Below are 17602 nucleotides of genomic sequence, written 5' to 3'. Positions count from 1 at the left end.
GCACTTACACCTGGTTGATGGAGAAGCACTCTGCAGCCTCACTCGAATTTCACTCTCTGTACAAGACAAAATGAAAGAGGCTTATTGTGAAGGGAGAGGTAATGGTAACTGGATACCCTCTACACACCTTTGGCATGAAGAAGGTTCATTGCTACTGGTTGTTAGCTTGGCATTTGGTATGTTCTGTCAGTATTTAGACCACATGCAGCAAAGTTTGAAAGGAACAGAATACTAATTTTTCCTACACCACGGCTTGTCTAATCATTTATTTTATGAGTTTATTATTAGAATGCAATGGTGACAGCAACTTTTATAAAACTGCACTCTGCTTACATTCCTAGACCTCCCACCAGCCCAATTTTTCTTTTACATAATATGTGCTGACATTTCAAAATGTCGCTTTCCTCAGTAGCAACCTGCAGTGCCTCATCATAGCAAACCAGGTTTTTAAAAAACTTGTGTGACTTGGCATTAAAGAAAAAAGCTTTCAAAACAAACAAACAAAAAACCACTTAGCATGCCCACACACTCTTGGGCATGCCCAAATTAAATATTTGGATCTCTACAAAGTGTATATTATATCTTACCACGAGTTTGGCTTCGCCCCCTGGTAGCAGAGGAACCTGTGAAAACCAAGGAAAATGTTAAATGCAATTGTTTGAAATTTTATTTTGAAAAACTGTGATCAAGATGACAAGGTTGACGAAAACCCATAATTATTTGAGGCAGGGGTTCCCAACAAAATTTTCCCGAGGACCCCTCATCGAGCCGCTATTGTGACAAGGACCCCCATTAATTCCTAATCCTAAATCTAATTCCTAATCTAATTTTTCCAGTAAGCTTAACACTGATCTTGGAAGGGTTAGGTTCAAGGGACGCCGACGATTTAGGTTCAATGGACACTGACAAGATCGGTTCGAGAGTCACTCACTTACTTGCTTGAATATCAAATGCATTATCTTCCTCTTCATCTGTAGGCCTTTGTCATTTTAACGAACCACTTTTTAACCAACGTTCCATTTTTAACTACACAAACTGTAGCTTCCGTGAAAAACAACGCTTTGTTTACAAACACGACTGTTTTGCAAAGAGGCAGCGCGCGCCAGGGAGGAGGGAGGGGAATGGAGAAGACAGGGTACCTGCGCAGTAGCGCACAAATGAAGCCGACGCGCGCAAAGCATCTTGGGGAGGTGAGCGTTAGTAGAATGCGCGCGCTGCCTCTTTGCAAAACAGTAGTGTTTGTAAAGCGCCACCTAACGGCATACAGCAGAACTACTGCCTCTATCTAATTCTAGTTTTGCGCTAGACTCTGCTCATGCAGGAAGCGGACAAAACAAAAAAAATGTTATCATACGAAATATATTTAATATATTTTTTATTCTAATAGCATCTTGCGGACCCCTCTGGCATAGCTCGCGGACCCCTGGGGGTCCACGGACCACCTGTTGGGAACCACTGATTTGAGGGAAAGAAGGTTCTTTGAATAACCTGCTTTAAAGGTATAGGGCAATCCTTAGAAAACATTGGAAGAATGATTTATGCTTCCAGTGACAGGGGAATGAGATCCTATATCACTCTTCATCCCCTCCGATGTCACCCAGATTCCTAGGGCCTTATCTGTAAGAGTCCTGTATTGCAGTAGTTCAGCCAGGAATGGGAAGCACTGGCAGTAGTTCTACAGCTGCGGTAACTGGCTCTTGGGCTTCCTTTCAGCTTCCTGGGACTCGGGTATTCACACTGGCACAACAGAGATGGAGTGGGAAAGGGGTATGCTTGTGCTGTCTGTTACTTTTGTAGATCAGGCACTTCTGCATATTATCCCCAAATATTAGACACATGCATTTCAGCTTCTTGTCTACTAAAGCCAGAGCTATTAGAAAGATCCCATTTCTTTCTAAATGCAAAGCTCTGCACCAGATGGAAACACGACAGCTAACTCAAATCTGAGTTGTTTCCATAATTCATTCTAGTGCAAGTATATAGGGATTTTTTCAACATTTTGAACTCCCAGACCATAAGGCATTTAATGTGCACCTGCCCTCAATTTGGTCTTCATAGTATTAATAAAAGAAATGTACCAAAATCTTTTCTTGGAAACTCTGGAGAGGAATTTGCGCTGGAGCTCCCTGCAGGGAAAAAACAAGAAGATTTCATATTAAAACTTAACTGCATGTGTTATATGGAAAGGGGAATTTCAATAGTATAACGTATCAGCATCGTGGTATATAGAGTATCCTGTAGTTTTCTTTGGAATTAAAAGGTGTCCCAAGGACATATGCGGAAGATCCATTGAATAGTCTGCTTGAGAAGTCAGGAAATGATCTTGGCAAAGTGCAGAGAGAGGGTTATCACTGCTGATGAAAGTGTTATGTTAGACAATGGATTACAGTGCTATAGTCCAAAAAGGCTAAAAGGATCATGAATTGATATGACAATGGGGTGGGACTCATTGGAAGAACAAAAGGATCAAAAGTAGCAGAAGTACTGTAAAGGGCAAGTATACACTGGCCTGGTTCACATGTCTGGGTAAGCCAAACCATGGTGTCTCGAGGCCACATAATTGTGTTGGATCCCAGAGAGGAGCTTGCACCCACTTTGCTTCTCTCTGGTCCTTTAAGCACAGCACTGCAGCTAAACCGAAAGTTTGGCTTAGCGTGTCATTTGAATCTGGGGTTGTGGTTAAGGTCTCTGCTCCTCAAACACCATCTGTAGCCAAGGCTTGTGCTATGATTACAGACAGCGGTTAAGCAAAAGATCAAAATTTGGCTTAGCTAGAAGGACCAGGAAAGATCAGAGTGGATACGAGCTTCTCTGAAGGAATGAGCACATTTGTGAGGTCCCTGAAAGCCAGAGTTTGTGCAAATGAAGCAGGCTTCTAGGATAGTTGCATGATTAGCCAACATAATCTGTGCACCCCTTAGTTTCCTTGAGACTATGATACCTTCATATCCTGCATGGCGAGTGGAATAGGTTTTTCGTTCAAAGGTGGAGCCTGGTGATTTGGTAAGAGTAGAAGAAGGAGTGATGGCTTGCTTGTAGGAGGAAGAGGAGGTATTCGTCCTAGCATTTCCACCTACAGATGAAACAAAACCTCCTAAAATGTATGTACAATCGATCAGACTGTGGTGGAAATGACAGTCCGGTCTTTAATTTAATATTTATTACTTAGAACAGGAACCTTTTTCAGCCCGAGGGTCACATTTGCTTTTGGGCAACTTTTGGGAAGGGGGGGAAACAATGCCAGGGTGGGCTGAGCCAGAGAAAATAGTGGACACAGCAAATGTTTAACCTTTGTATAGCAGGCTGGTTTGTACACATGGTCATAAACCCCTCTCCATCTTCCATTCAGCCAGCAACAGGCTTTCATCTAATATACTGTAGTGCTAAGTAACAATCCCGTCGGTTCAAGGGTTTACACTAGCACAGCAGGCCTGTACCCTGCTCCTCCTCCCACAGACACCCTGAATCTTTTCTGGACTGTTCCCTCAACCCTCCAGAGCAGATTTGGGGTGGTGGTGTGGGGAGTGTGTGAGGAGAGAGGGGGGGAATCCCATGGCACAATTATAAATCCTTCTGCTGGGATGGTTACTTACGAGTTACGTTGAATACAAGCCATAGCCTTTAGAAGTCAATGACATTTGGGGCCTCATATCATCACTTAGGGGCTTTACAGATTATTTCAGTTTCACAAAAGCCTGTGTGGTTTGCTACACATTGCAAAGTTTGTTGAAGTGTATACTGTATTTTGAAGGATGAGTGTGTATCTTGGTTTGCATATTGTTTCAGGAACTGTGAGTTAAATCAGTTTGCCTTTAGATGCAAACTAAACCAAACCCCACCCAAATCCTACTTGGAATAGTGTGGTTAAAATGCGGTTTGTCAAATGTCCTGGTGGTTGCTGCATATATTTCTACCTTTGGATTTTCATGAGGTCTCCAAAAACAGAAGGATAGCTGTGACCTAACATGATGCAGTCATGTGAATACTGGGTGGATGCCATGCTCCAAATTATGAAGAGAGAATGTGCCCTTTGTAATCCCAGGAAGAGGGCTGTTCTCATACATTTGCTTGTACTTCTGAATCTGGTGTCATTTAGTGGCTTCCCGTATTAAAATGTTTGAAGAACAATGAACTTTTGTGAGGAAGCCTTTGCTTCCCTCCTCTGCCCTGCTCTCCAATTTTTACACTGACTTGGAACGCAATGACTTAAGACACAGAATCATCAAGAGTTTATTAACTCAAACTGCTCTGGCTTGTTTAATGTGGCCATGAGCGTCATACTTTCAATATGGATTCCTAAAGTATCTAGGGAAATTTTAAAAAAAGCCATTTCAATCAGGCCCATTACAAGAAAACACACTAATGTGTTCCATGTTAATTAACTAGGAGTGTTACGTCTCCTTCTAGGAGGTGAGCGTGTGGCCTATGGAGAGCTTTACACCTGGAAGGTTTTATAAAGTTTCATGAAGTTGTGTGAGGTCTGTCCTGTCTAGGCTGCTTCCAGTGGTTCTGTTAGGGGCTGGACTTTGGGGCTCCAGGGCCCTACAATCCAGGGGTCTTCAAATGACTGCCAGCAATGATGGCAGAGGGTGCCCTCTGTAGTGAAGAGCTTGCTGAGGCTCCAGCAACAAGCCACCACCTTCATTTCCCCAGAGTGTCTTCAGGAAAAAGAGGAACTCGTGGGAGCCTCTTTAGTAAGGAAAAGGGGGTTTCTTCCTGCTGGAAAGAGAGCAGTGACCAGGGAGTGGGGGAGGTGGGTGAGAAGGTGGCAGAGCAACAAGATTGGCAGAGCACTGGGGGAGAAGGCAGGACAGCAGCCCAGGTGGCATGTTGGGAGAGAAGGGCGTAGCCAGGGTGGGAATCCCTGGAGGTCTCTTTGCCCAGGCCCCCTTGGCAGTGCTGTCGGCCTCATCAGAAGAAACTATCAAGGCACACCCACACAGCCTGTTCGGAGTTATCTAGTGGGCAGTTCCTTGGATGTCTAAATGGATGCCTTCCATGTTCTCTGCCGAAAGGCTATTCCAAGGCAAACCAAATATGTTTATACGAAAAACTAATGTTTATTTGCAGCTGTTTTTATTTGATTCCTCTGTACCCACATGTGCTGAGCCCAAGAAGAAATGCCAAGAAAAGACAGAGAACCACAGAAGATTGCAAGGAAATATAATTGTGCGGTGATATTTCCTGGAAGAATTAAAAAACAACAACAGTTGTATAAACTCCCACCATTTACCACAAAAAGGATGCTGCTTCCAGATTTTAAAGGGCATCTCTGGGCAAGGACTCTTTCCCTCCTCTTGTAGTTCCACAAAAGTTCAGAGGAGGAATGCTTCTCCCACACATACACAAAGCACTTGTCATTTTTGAATTGTAAGCTTCTGCCCTTTCTCCCCACACCTTTTTACGTTCCTCGTTTATGTTGTTTCCCTTTCCCTTCAGTCTGCGAACCACTTACTGGCTGTCACATAACTGCTGCCGTGGGTGTATGTCCTTTTCTCCACTCCACCTCCTCCACTATAAGCCGTTGATTTGAGGCTGCTGGTACTGCCTCCTTCTGTCAAAGTAAACACAACATGAGATTCTGAGGGTGGGAAAAGGCAGGAAAAGAGGACTGAGGAATAATATAGGGGCCTTTCGGTGGGGCCATATACAACATGAGCATGCCTCACATATATGATGTCAAACAACCATACGAATTTTAGAAAGCATCTGAAGGCAGCCCTGTACAGGGAAGTTTTTTACGTTTGATGCTTTATTGTGTTTTATACTTTGCTGGAAGCTGCCCAGAGTGGCTGGAGCAACAGAGTCAGATGGGCATCATTTATTATTATTTATACCCCGCCCATCTGGCTGGGCTTCCCCTGCCACTCTGGGCTGCTTCCAACAAACATTAAAATACATCAAATATCACAGATTAAAAACTTCCCTAAACAAGACTGCCTTTAGGCATTTTCTAAATGTCAGGTAGTTGTTTATCTCTCTGACCTCTGATGGGAGGGGGTTCCACAGGGTGGGTGCCACTACCGAGAAGGCCCTCTGCCTGGTTCCCTGTAGCTTTGCTTCTCGCAATGAGGGAACCGCCAGAAGGCCCTCGGCGCTGGACCTCAGTGTCCGGGCAGAACGATGGGGGTGGAGATGCTCCTTCAGGTATACTGGACCGAAATTGATGATGATCAATTTCACAGAAATAACGTAAGACTAGACTGTTGTTTTGTTGTTTAGTCGTGTCTGACTCTTTGTGACCCCATGGACCAGAGCATGCCAGGCACTCCTGTCTTCCACTGCCTCCCGCAATTTGGTCAAACTCATGTTCGTAGCTTCAAGAACACTGTCCAACCATCTCGTCCTCTGTCATCCCCTAGCCTTCCCCAAACATGCTGGGGCTGATGGGAACTATAGTTCAAAACAGTGCTTTTTTTCTTTAAAAAATGTTTAGGGGTACTCTCATTTTGACTCAAGAAAATCACGATTTTATAGTTCAAATCGGCGGAAATAAATATAGTAAATGGACAAAAGTACAAAGATTTAAAAAAGGTTTAGGGGTATGTGTACCCCTGCGTCCCCCCAGAAAAAAGCACTGGTTCAAAACAACTAGAGAGTATGAGGTTGAGGGAAAGTGGACTGGATTAATTCCTCTCAAGAATAGGGCTGCCGCATGGTCAATCTTGAACTGACTAGGTGGGTCCCCCTGCCTACACTCACATGTCATACTTGCAACACAGCTTCAGTGCTAGAAAACAGACCACTTTAAATCTACTTAGCTGAAATGAGAATTACATTCCAGTGAGAAAGGGAAGGCTAGAACCCTAGTCAGAAGAGTTGTACGATCAAGAGCTATTATCACTGCTTAGCACTCCTTACAATTACTCTGGTAAAGAAACCACAGCACAGATGGTGTGGCTGGCCAAAAGTTACTCAGCAAAGGTGCTTGATATCAAACTCAAACAGCTGTTTTAGTCAACACATCCCACCCAGGTCTTTCCAGGCTGATGCTAGTGTGAAGGGAAGTTACATCATCAAGGACAATGCAGGCCGAGGTCATGCAGAAGCCATGGGAGAATGGGACCAATTGATATTTAGAAACAACAACCCTCTACTGGCAATGTTCCTTGGCTCAGAAATAATATGATCTACAGTAACTGGATTTTTGTTCCATATATTCTTCTGAGCCAAGCCTATGGGCCTAGTGAACTCCCATGCACAGAGAGGCTGTACAAAGACTCTTGCTATTTTTAATCCATGTCTTTCCTATAACTTGGGCAACTTCAGAAGACCAACCATAAGCAGCAGGGTACTTTTGTTATGCTTTGATCTATAAGCTCAGTGGCACAAACGCTTGAGGGGCTTCTGACAAAGAGGCACAAACAAAGCAAACTGAGTTGCATGCATGCAGAAACACGTATGCTGAATTCTGTATAGCAGCCACTTACTTGGGGGAAGAGATGTCAGTCTGGTGGTAACAGTTTCTGTAATAACTGTAAAAAAGAGAGAGAAGAGGAGTATAAACCCATGGGATAGGTTGTCCTCATTTACAGGGGAACCTTGATGCTGCTCATCAATCATTAGCATCTGGACAGCAAATTGAGCAGGTACGCAGGTCACCTGATCACACTATTTCCCACTGTGGTGAGATCAATTGCATTTCCCTTCAAATCACAGCATTATTTCTAAAATTACATCTTTACATAGGCAATTTTAATGCAAATTTGTGCTCACTTTTCTCCCCGTTTGGGGGCGAGAAGTAAGTGGCCACAACTTCTTCTCTTTTTTTCAAAATTGCTAAGCTGAATTTGAGTTGTGAATTAAAACCAACAAATTCCTTTTGAAAGTTGTTTTGAATATTCATTTCTGGCCCATGGAAACCATCTTGGTAATTCTGAGAAGGACTCGATTTTTTACAGGTGAGATATTTATGAAGGCATAGTGAGATATAGCTTTTCAAAGGATGTATACAGCAGGGATAATTGCCTGAGACCCTGTGAAATATATAGCCGAAACCATCTCTGAAGATGGCAATATAATGCTCCTGAAATGGTATATAGTATTAAGCTGCTATTATCCTGGTTTGCAAGGTTGGCTTATTATATCAAAACTTCCATTTGGGAAATAATCAGGAGGTTCCACTTCGTCCCAACCATGGGGCAAATTCACACAAACTTTTCTTCTTTGAAGTGTTACCCTGAGATGACTCCTCCATCCCAATACTCAAGCGCTGAGGGCCTTCACATTTTAAGATCTCATTGCTGCATAATGAACATTTCATTATATATAAGCCTTTTTTAAAAGGATATAAGAGAAGACCACTAAGCCTTTTTAAAAAGGATATAATAGAAGACCACTGAACCACATGGATATTGAAGGGTGAAATGGTACTAACTTTTACCTCTGCAATGTCTGTGGGAATCAACTTAAAGAACCACCGATTCCTAGAAAAGGCTTCAACTTACGTCTCTCTGTGACTTCTGATCCATCTCGCCTGTTTTTCTTTGTTACAGCGGCCATATCATTGCTACATGAAGGCGAAGAGAAAGAGCAAAGGTTAACATATTCCTGACCCCCGGTGGCTTCTTTGCTATACAGTGGTACCTCTGGTTAAGGACTTAATTCGTTCCGGAGGTCCGTTCTTAACCTGAAACTGTTCTTAACCTGAAGCACCACTTTAGCTAATGGGGCCTCCCGTTGCCGCCGGAGCACAATTTCTGTTCTCATCCTGAAGCAAGGTTCTTAACCTCAGGTACTATTTCTGGGTTAGCGAAGTTTGTAACATGAAGCGTTTGTAACCTGAAGCGTTTATAACCCGAGGTACCACTGTAGTGGACCCACACAGGCCCCTCCTCCCTCCTCAGCCAATACTAGGCTAGGAAGCAGCTTAAGAGGTGGAGTTTGCACACTTTCACACAGTCCCTCCTGGACCACTTCACAGGCCTTTTTCTATTTGATGAGAATATGTGTGATTTATAAAGACTGGAAAGTTAGAAGTTTTGGTTTTTTTTCTAGGATAAACCAATTCCTCACAAGAGAAAGGCACTCTGCACATGTTCACAAGTACGGTATTGTGTTCTTTGACCTCTCCCCCGCCTCATAAAATACTCCGAAGTAATCCATCCAGGGTGCTAGAAAGTTTATCCAAAGTTGACCATTATTTCATTGACATTTCTTGGTCAGGGTTCTGGAGAGGTGTCTAATTAAAGTACAGTACTGTAGAAGAAAGGTAGAAACTTGTTTTAAAAACAGCTGCTTCAGTTGGTGAAGCAACAGCGTCATCTAGTGGCAGCTCAGGAATATTTAGCCAGTGTTTATCTCCCCCTGCTCAGATTTAGCTCACAGCTTTATTCTTCAAATGTTTCCAGGCCTCACCTCAAAATTTAAAATATTCCTGTAAAAACATTCTATATTTGTTTGCTTGTACTTTTGGGATATGACTGTCCTTGGGATCCAGCGGTATTGGTGGTGTTCTTTGTTCAACTAGATTCCTGTTTTCAGACATGTAGCTTTTTGAGGTTTTTAAATAACATTTTGACATTGCTGCATTTTAACAATGTTGCACACTACCCCAAACTCCTACAAGAAGCAGGGCAAAATAAAAACAACATAAATCTTTTATTTTAGCTTGCAATTATCTCTAGCGTTTGCCACCCCCTCTGGCACTAAAAGGTAGGAACGTTCAGATTTCTGAATTACAGTGGTTACCTTCCCCCTAATAAACTACAGTGTTTAGCTCAGGGGGGAAAAGAGAGCAGGAAGGTGGAACATATGTTCTGCTGAAGGGTATAATAAAAAGAGGAGTGCTGAACGGGCAAGAAATGGGAGCAAAGTAGTTTATGAAGGGACCAGGGCTGTTGTTGCACATTCACTTTGCACTTACACCTGAGGGCACATATCTGCTATCATCTGCTGAACTTGTGGAGGTAAGGAATATTTAAATCACATGCCTTCCCCCTGCCCCAATTACCCTGGGAACTGTACTTTGCTCCATGTGCTGGGAATTATAGGTCTGTAAGGGGGTAAACTACAGTTCTCATGATTTGTTGCAGAAACTATGACTGTTAAAGTGGTGTAAATGTGCTTTAAATGTATGGTGTGGGTGCAATTTCATTCCGCCCACCTACATACAGCTCAGTGAACTCATGAAGAGGGTTATTTGCCTTTGGGATGACTTTGACAGTGGTTTTACTCATGCTCAGTGATTGGTTGATTGTCACTAAAGGAGGAATTTCCTCTCAAGCCACATTGGCTAAAAGATGCCTAAAGAGGCAGCCTTGCATGAGCTGTGCTCCGTATGGGATTATATTGTGTGTACTTTTTCCTAGACAAATACTGTTCCTGTGTAGGAAAACATTTGCACATGAAGTGAGTCTCATCTCAGGGTAAATCCACCCTAATTGTTTGTCTAAAGTCACCCAAATCTCTTTCTTCACTGCTGTGCCCTCTTCCTCAGGATAATGGATGCCTGAGGCGCTTCAGCAAACCCACAGCACCTTAAACCATGAATCACAGGCAGAGTCATAATTGGCGCGCATGATGAACAAGCTCCAACACTGAAGGAAGATGCTTGAAAGATGAGCTTAGGCGGGTGGAACAATGGAGCCCTGGAGCCAAACCCAACCCAGTCTATGAGAAGATTTTGGCTTGAGGTGCCATCTTGGCCTCACTCTCTCAGCCTCTGTTGTCTCGCTAAAGTTTCTTTTGCATGTTCCTTTCTTTTGCTCGACCTTGGTTTTCAGGATTTGGGAGAGCAGCCAGTGTGGTGTAGAGGTGAGGGTGTCAAACCAGACATGAAGATCAAATCCTCACTCTGTTGTCATGAGCAAGGCTGGCCCTACAATTGGGAACAATAAGGGAATCACCTCAGGCAGCACAGACTGGCAGGCAAAGGCAACAGCTTCTGAGCATGGAAGGTGGAGCCATTGTGTCATTTGCCTCAAGCGGTAAAACATCTTGGGCCAGTCCTGGCCATGAATGTCTTAGGGCAGTCACATTCTCTCGGCCCAAACTACCTCACAGGTTTGTTGTGAAGTTAAAATGGGGAGGAGAAGAACCACAAACATTTCTCCAAGCTCATTAGAGGAGGGTTGGCAGCTTGTGGCCTTCCTGATATTGCTGGACTGCAACTCTCATTGACCATGACCATTGGGCCACACTGGCTGAGGCCAATGGGAATTGGAGTCCAACACTGAGCCTTGCCTTAGGTGACATAAAGGATTAAAATGCAATTAAGTAACCTTCAGATGGCATCTGGTCATGCATGCTGTGAATAGAAACACTGTGCCCCCTCCCTCTAGTCTCCTGCCACAGAGGTCCAAAGAGGACACTTCCAGGTATTTTAATGCTGCCAAGTAATTTAACAACGAAACTCAAGGTGATAGGACTCAAAGCTATCTGAGAAGCATACTCTAACCCAGACAGGGAAAGTGTGGCCCTTCAGATGTTTTGAGCTCCAGCTCCCATCAGCCCAAGCCAGCATGGCTAATGGTCAGGGGTGGTGGTAGTTCAATATGTAGAGGGCCACAGATTTCCCATCTGTGACTTATTCTATGGCATTTTTCTGGTGGTGAATGGTCAGGAATCCCAGGAAATACACAATGCAGTGGTACTGTCCTTTAAATTATTCTTCAACTGGCCCCTGGGTCACAGCAATCAAATCCTAAGACTGTCATTTCACACCATTTAAACTAGGGTTGTCATACGTCCGGAATTTTCCAGACATAGCCAGGATTTGGTGGTCGGAAACAGTGTCCAGGCAGAAATTCCTTAAATTTCCAGGAAAATCCAGACGTATGGCAACTCAATGTTGGAAGTGTAGATTTTTGTGAATTTCCTTAATAGCTTTGGACAAAACTAGAAAAAGCTCAACAACTTTGGCCAAAAAAACAACTTTTATATCTGGATTTAAACTTTATGAAATAAAGGAAAAGGTTTTGCTTTGTTTAGCCAATCTACTAAAAAAAATAAAACGAAACCAGAAATCTCCTCTACGCCATTTATTAAAGTTTCTAATTTATAGGCTGGTTTTTATTGTATTTTATATGCTATATAAGTCGCCTTGATATATTTTATGAAAGTACAGATTATCAATGTTTAAACACACAAATAAATAGTATTTATTAGGTTTGTGACTCACTTGTTATCAAGGTCTCCAAGAGACATTTAAAAGGTCTCCAAGAGACATTTAAAAGCATAAAAATAAATACACTATACCATTAGAAATTCATATAAAACATCAACATTCTCATACAAACACTCAGAATTCATATATACACACATAGGTTGTCCACACTAGAGCAAATGTGGATTTGCCGGTCTCCCCAGTAATGTCCACCCTATCCCAGTGTTGTCTTTGGACCTTTCCCCCTTTAAATGCAGGGTTTTTCAATCCTTGAAAAGTCCAAAAGAGCTAGGACTGAAAAAGTCCACATTTAAAGCTGGAAAGGTCCAGGACAACACTGAGATGGGGTCTACTTTTTGCTCCAGTGTGGACAAGTCTATCATACAGAAACAACCCCCCCTACAGCAGCCGTAGGAAACTTTGGCAGCACTCCAACAGCAGAACAAAATCAGGTCCGTCCATTAATTACCCCTTTGTTCCATAGTCTCCCAGATTTGAAAACAGCAACTTTAGCCACTGAAACTGGTCCAGTTGGCTTTCATGATCTTCCAGCACTGCTGATATCACTTATCAATCAAATTTACCTTCACAGCTAAGCTACTATAGTAGCCTAGCTACTGCTTTGGGGTCCTGTGTACCACTCCTTCACATATCTAAGGCGACAGCAGGGATTTGAAGTCTAGCAAGGCTTTCTTTTTCCTTTTGTTCCATCCTCTGGGGTACAGTGACTAGAAATGAGACAAGCTGGCACATTTGGTTTTGGTGTTTTACATGGATGCCCATCATGTGATAAGACATCAAAGGAGAGGGAATTCCCAAGAAAAAACTATTATATATCCTGCCACTGAAAATGTTCCATTTGCCCAAGGAGCTGATTTAAGGATCATAAGTGAAATTTGGAGGTCTTCCAGGAGTGGCTGCACAGCAATCTGTTGGGGACATTCTAACATTCCTACAGTGAGCAGGAGGTTGGACTAAGGCAGGGGTTGCCAACATTTTTGGACCAGTGGACACATTTCGAATTTTGAGAGTGTGCTTGGGGCGCCAGTCAAAAATATCTGCTATGGAGGGGGGGAGAGGCGTGGCATAACACAAAATGGCTGCCATGGAGAGTGTGGCATAACACAAAAGTAGAGAGATTGCCACCTCTGACAACCTTATGTTAACTTCGGGAAGTAAGCTGTGTATTGGTCCTGATTATGGAGATCACACAATATTGATTTTTTTAAAAACACAAACACAGGTGCTGTTGCTTTCCTCAGTACCAGGAAAAATATACAAGGTAACTACACCACACTCACAGAAATCACTTAAAAGGTACCTGTACATTTCCCCATAACTTTCTTTCTAGGAGGGTTTGAGACTTCTTGCTGTTAATCAAAGCTTAGAGTCTGGAGCACCTGCCCAGGGGCACCAGTGAAAGTCTTCGTTGGCATCATGGCAACTTCAAGTATTGGGCTGGCAACTCCTGGACTAAGATAACCTACTACAATACCTCTACAATTCTATGATTCCAGTGGAAATGTTTCCCATACTCAATATCTAACGCAGTGTTTCCCAACCTTGTGCCTCCAGCTGTTTTCGGACTACAATTCCCATCATTCCTGACCACTGGTCTTGCTAGCTAGGGATGATGGGAATTGTAGTCTCAAAACATCTGGAGGCACAAGGTTGGGAAACACTGATCTAACTGATGCTGGAAGAATTCTGAAAGAGTGGCTAATAAGCCAGGGGGGCATATTGCCTTTATACACCTAAAAACAGTTCTGTTTGTTTGTTTGTTTGTTTGTTTTTAAAAAATATGCCCTGCCTCTTAGTAGGATGGCCTCAAGGCAGTTTCAGTAAAAAAATACTGAAGTATAGGGAAACAGAAACATTATAAAGCAACAAATAAAACAACAGAACCAACAAGTACCAATAAAACAGCAAGTGGTCAATTTGTAAAAAGGACAAAGGTGTAATTAAAAGTCTTTAAGGGCCTGAGATAACAGGGCAGATTTCACCATGTGCCTAAAGAAAAGTAAAGGAAGGCACTAGGCAAACATGTCTTGGGAACCAATGAAAAGGCCCTTTCTCCAATAGCTGAACTGCAAATAGGGTAGTACCTCAAGAAAGGCATCTGACAAGGATCTTAAAAATGGTGGGCAGGCTGAGTAAGGAAAAGGCAGCCCTTCAAGGCCCAACTAAACTAAAGCTGCAATCCTATACTGTACACACTTTCAAGTCGCAACAAATTCATTTTTAAAAAATCGGCAACATTTTTAAAGCAAAAATTAAGTTAAATTATGTTAATTCTAGGTGTTCACAATTATAACTAAATGGGACCAGAACATTATTCTTTTAAGATGGTTTTGCTGATTGTATCATTACTAATACTGGTGTTTTTGTAGCATCAGGGCATACGGTAGCATAAAACAAAAATAAACTATGGAAAAACTATTGAGCAAAAAACTACACCAGGAACTATCTGAATAGGCATAAGATCTAAAAGAAGCAGGGGAAATTATCATTTTATCTTGATAAGAGTTCTTCAAATTGAAATAATTGTTAATGGACATGTGATATAATTATATCCAAAGCAAGTGATTGCTTGCAAAATGCAAGCATACTGCAGTAATGAAGCAGCAATTTAGGGAAGGAGCACAGCTCACAGGTAGAGCTTATTATGCTTTGTGTGCAATCTCTGCCATCTTCGGTCTGTGTGGCTTTCTCTAGATGTCTTGGCCATTGGTTCAGTGAGATAACATGGCCAAAGGACTTAAGCACTGAGGCATAGTGTCCATTACAGTGGGATGGTGAAAAACCCCAGCAGCCCAAAAGGGAAATGCCCTTCCCAATTTCAAATAGTGATTGCTTCTCAGATTATATTCATGCTACATTAAACTGGTTAGGTCCTGCTGTAGTCCCGGTATGTCTCTGCTGAGTGGTGCTTGTCAGGGTTTCAAGTAAGAGTCTTTCCTGGCCCCACCTGGAGATGCCAGGGACTGAACTTGTGACCTTCTGCACGCAACGCATATGGTCTCCCTACTTGTATGATACAGTCTGTGCCAGCTCCTGCCATTCCACCCAGCTACCAGTGAACCCTGGCAGAGAACCAGCCATGGCTGTGTGGTCCCTTCAGCTACTTCTCATGTTCATCATGCAGGCAAAGGGAAGCTGGATTTCTCTCAGACATGTCCTTCCTGCCCTCCCAGTGATGTATTAAAGCACTTGAGCAGGAGCACAGAGAGTCTTCATTTGGTAAGGCATTTAGAACTCAGCTTTAAAAAACCCTAAGTTAAGCAACTTGGAATAGGCCACTCAGGATAGAATCTTCAGAGGCCAGAAAAGGATATGGGGGAATCTGGTCCATGCTTCTAAACAAACCAAAACCACAGTTTCTGCCCTGTTAACATTGGGCGCTTCCATATTGCTGGCATTTGGTGGTGGGATTCAGTCCCTTAGTGGCATCAGGTGCCACAATTTTAGTTGATTCAGAGGTCTTGTGCAACTTTTTATTAACCCCCCCCCCAAACTAGACTTTTTTTGGTATATGAAGCATGGCAAGAAAGTCGGGGAAAACACTTACCGGTAGGTAGTTTGGGCATCAGCTATCTGATCTCCCAGCAAACAAATCAGGATGAATGTTCAGTAGGCAGGTTATGCGGAAGCGAAGCACCCTTAGATTAGTTACATTTTAATATACGCACCACAACTAGGGAGCAGGATCAAGCAAGATGTGTCATGCATGCCTCTAGGAAACAAATGTCCTTAGGATAAGGAATATGTTCAGTACAACACACCCAGCCAGCTCAGAAGAAAGCCAGCTCGCAGAAGAAAGCGGTTTTTTTAAATGCCAGAAGCCAACAGTTAACCTGGCCCTAGGGGATATTTATGCATTTTTCTAAATACAGTAATTGGGCAGAATTTGTGAATGGAAGTAAAATGGTGAATTCCACTTCCTCAATATTTCTCTCAGCTCCCTAACCTGAGATTGTCTCTTCTGATATTCTCTTTTCAGTCATGCCCTTAACATTTCTGAAGAAGGGAATGTTATCCCATAGGTAGAGGAGATTCATTTTGGGCCCTTTAAGACACTATTGAAACACCATAAAAGTCACAATGCTCTTCAGAGGAGCTTAATTTTTAATCATGTTCTTTACTCCTATATTTTCCAGGAGACTAATTCAGCATTTAACTTCAGAAGATTCCTGAAAAGTTTGCCTCTAGAGTAGAATCTAGCAAAGGCTTTTTCAGTGTTGATAAACATATTTAAATACAATTTTGCAGATGGGAGGGACACCTGAAAGCCCACAGTCCAGGTTTGAAACCAAAGTAGTTACAGAGATGAACAAAATAATCATGAAATAACACAATATAAAGAATTACTAATGACCTACAAAACAGCCTTTTAATAATGATGCTAATTTTTGAAAGTCCATAACCCAAGATTAGGTACTTAATTGTATACACAGGAATACATAGGAGTGCAGTGATTCCTGATAATACACTCCTTGCTGATGAGGGTGGCTTGAATCTATTGTTATTTTTCACAGTCAACACAAAATTCCTTTCTGCAAAGGAACTGCAAGCATTTTTTGAGAGATACGGTTCAGTGTACCCAAAAACAGGATCCACACACTTTGTCCACAGAACTAGCACACGATAAGTACATTTTTGTAATGATGGCTATGCAATTCCTCTGCCTTGAGAAATGCATTAGCCAGTCTTTCTTCCAGGGTTCTGACATACCATACTCATCTACAGCTATAACCATAATATTGTGAATCTAATAAGGCTGCAATGCTTTTGTATGCTTACTACGAAGTAAGTCTCATAAAATTTACTTTCAAGTAAATATCCACACGACTGGACCACATCGACCCAGATGTGAGAGGAAATGCTTATTTTGGCTTGTTTTCAGAGTACTGCTATTAAGTTGTATACAGTATTTATAACTTCTCTTTCAATGCCCATTGTACAGTAAAGCTATTTCCCCATAACCAAACTGTCTTAATAATCAGTCTCTACAGCATAATTACTAGACTTCTTAATATAGAATAAGAAGCTATTTCAGCCCGTAATTTGTCTGAGATTTTATCTCCTCACACTTCCCCCCTTTTTAAAAATCAAAGAATCTGATAGCGTTACATACCTGAAGTGCTTCTGTTTGTAATCCTTATTGTTTGCTTTCTACCCAGATCCCAGATGTTGTCCCACAAGTCCTTGAATAAAGCACTCCTTCAGCAGTATGGTGTTTCTGAGACCGAGTGATCCTCAGAGAATGCTGAATTTGACTTGTATTTAATGTCTTTTACCCCACGCCCCCCAAACACGTATGTTCTTTCTTTTCCCCAAAACTTTTTTCCTAAACAAGTCCTGACAAAGGTGTGCGATGGTTTTTTGCCTTACTCCACCCTATCAATTATCTGACACAGTGCGGGTTTTTAAAAAAAAGTCTGCCTCCAGGAATCAAATTTAACTGCTGAAATAAAACACATCAAGCTACAAGCTCAA

At 42.4% G+C, this 17602-nt stretch overlaps 1 protein-coding gene across 5 annotated transcripts in view; it reads right to left on the bottom strand.

Annotated features, from left to right (window-relative positions):
• The window catches only part of COL17A1 (collagen type XVII alpha 1 chain), a 63540-nt gene extending 46145 nt beyond the window's left edge, over positions 1-17395 (bottom strand). For 3 of the 5 annotated variants that reach the window (XM_035133915.3, XM_088669612.1, XM_088669613.1), the window contains exons 1-8: positions 17241-17395; positions 8448-8509; positions 7431-7475; positions 5456-5554; positions 2942-3073; positions 2079-2126; positions 588-623; positions 9-56 (exon numbers count right to left, since the gene is read on the bottom strand). In XM_035133915.3, coding sequence (XP_034989806.3) covers positions 9-56; positions 588-623; positions 2079-2126; positions 2942-3073; positions 5456-5554; positions 7431-7475; positions 8448-8502 — 463 coding nt within the window. In that variant the 5' untranslated portion in view covers positions 8503-8509; positions 17241-17395. Of the gene's footprint in view, positions 1-8; positions 57-587; positions 624-2078; positions 2127-2941; positions 3074-5455; positions 5555-7430; positions 7476-8447; positions 8510-15674; positions 15799-17240 lie in introns of those variants that run through there. The other 2 variants (XM_088669611.1, XM_088669614.1) reach the window with 2 other exon arrangements.
• Between the last annotated feature and the right edge of the window lie 207 nt (positions 17396-17602).

Source organism: Zootoca vivipara, chromosome 5 (genome assembly GCF_965207765.1).
Source record: "Zootoca vivipara chromosome 5, rZooViv2.hap1.1, whole genome shotgun sequence".
NCBI lineage: Eukaryota > Metazoa > Chordata > Lepidosauria > Squamata > Lacertidae > Zootoca > Zootoca vivipara.
The sequence above is the reverse complement of the archived record's forward strand: the minus strand, read 5'-3'. Positions and strand labels throughout refer to the sequence as shown.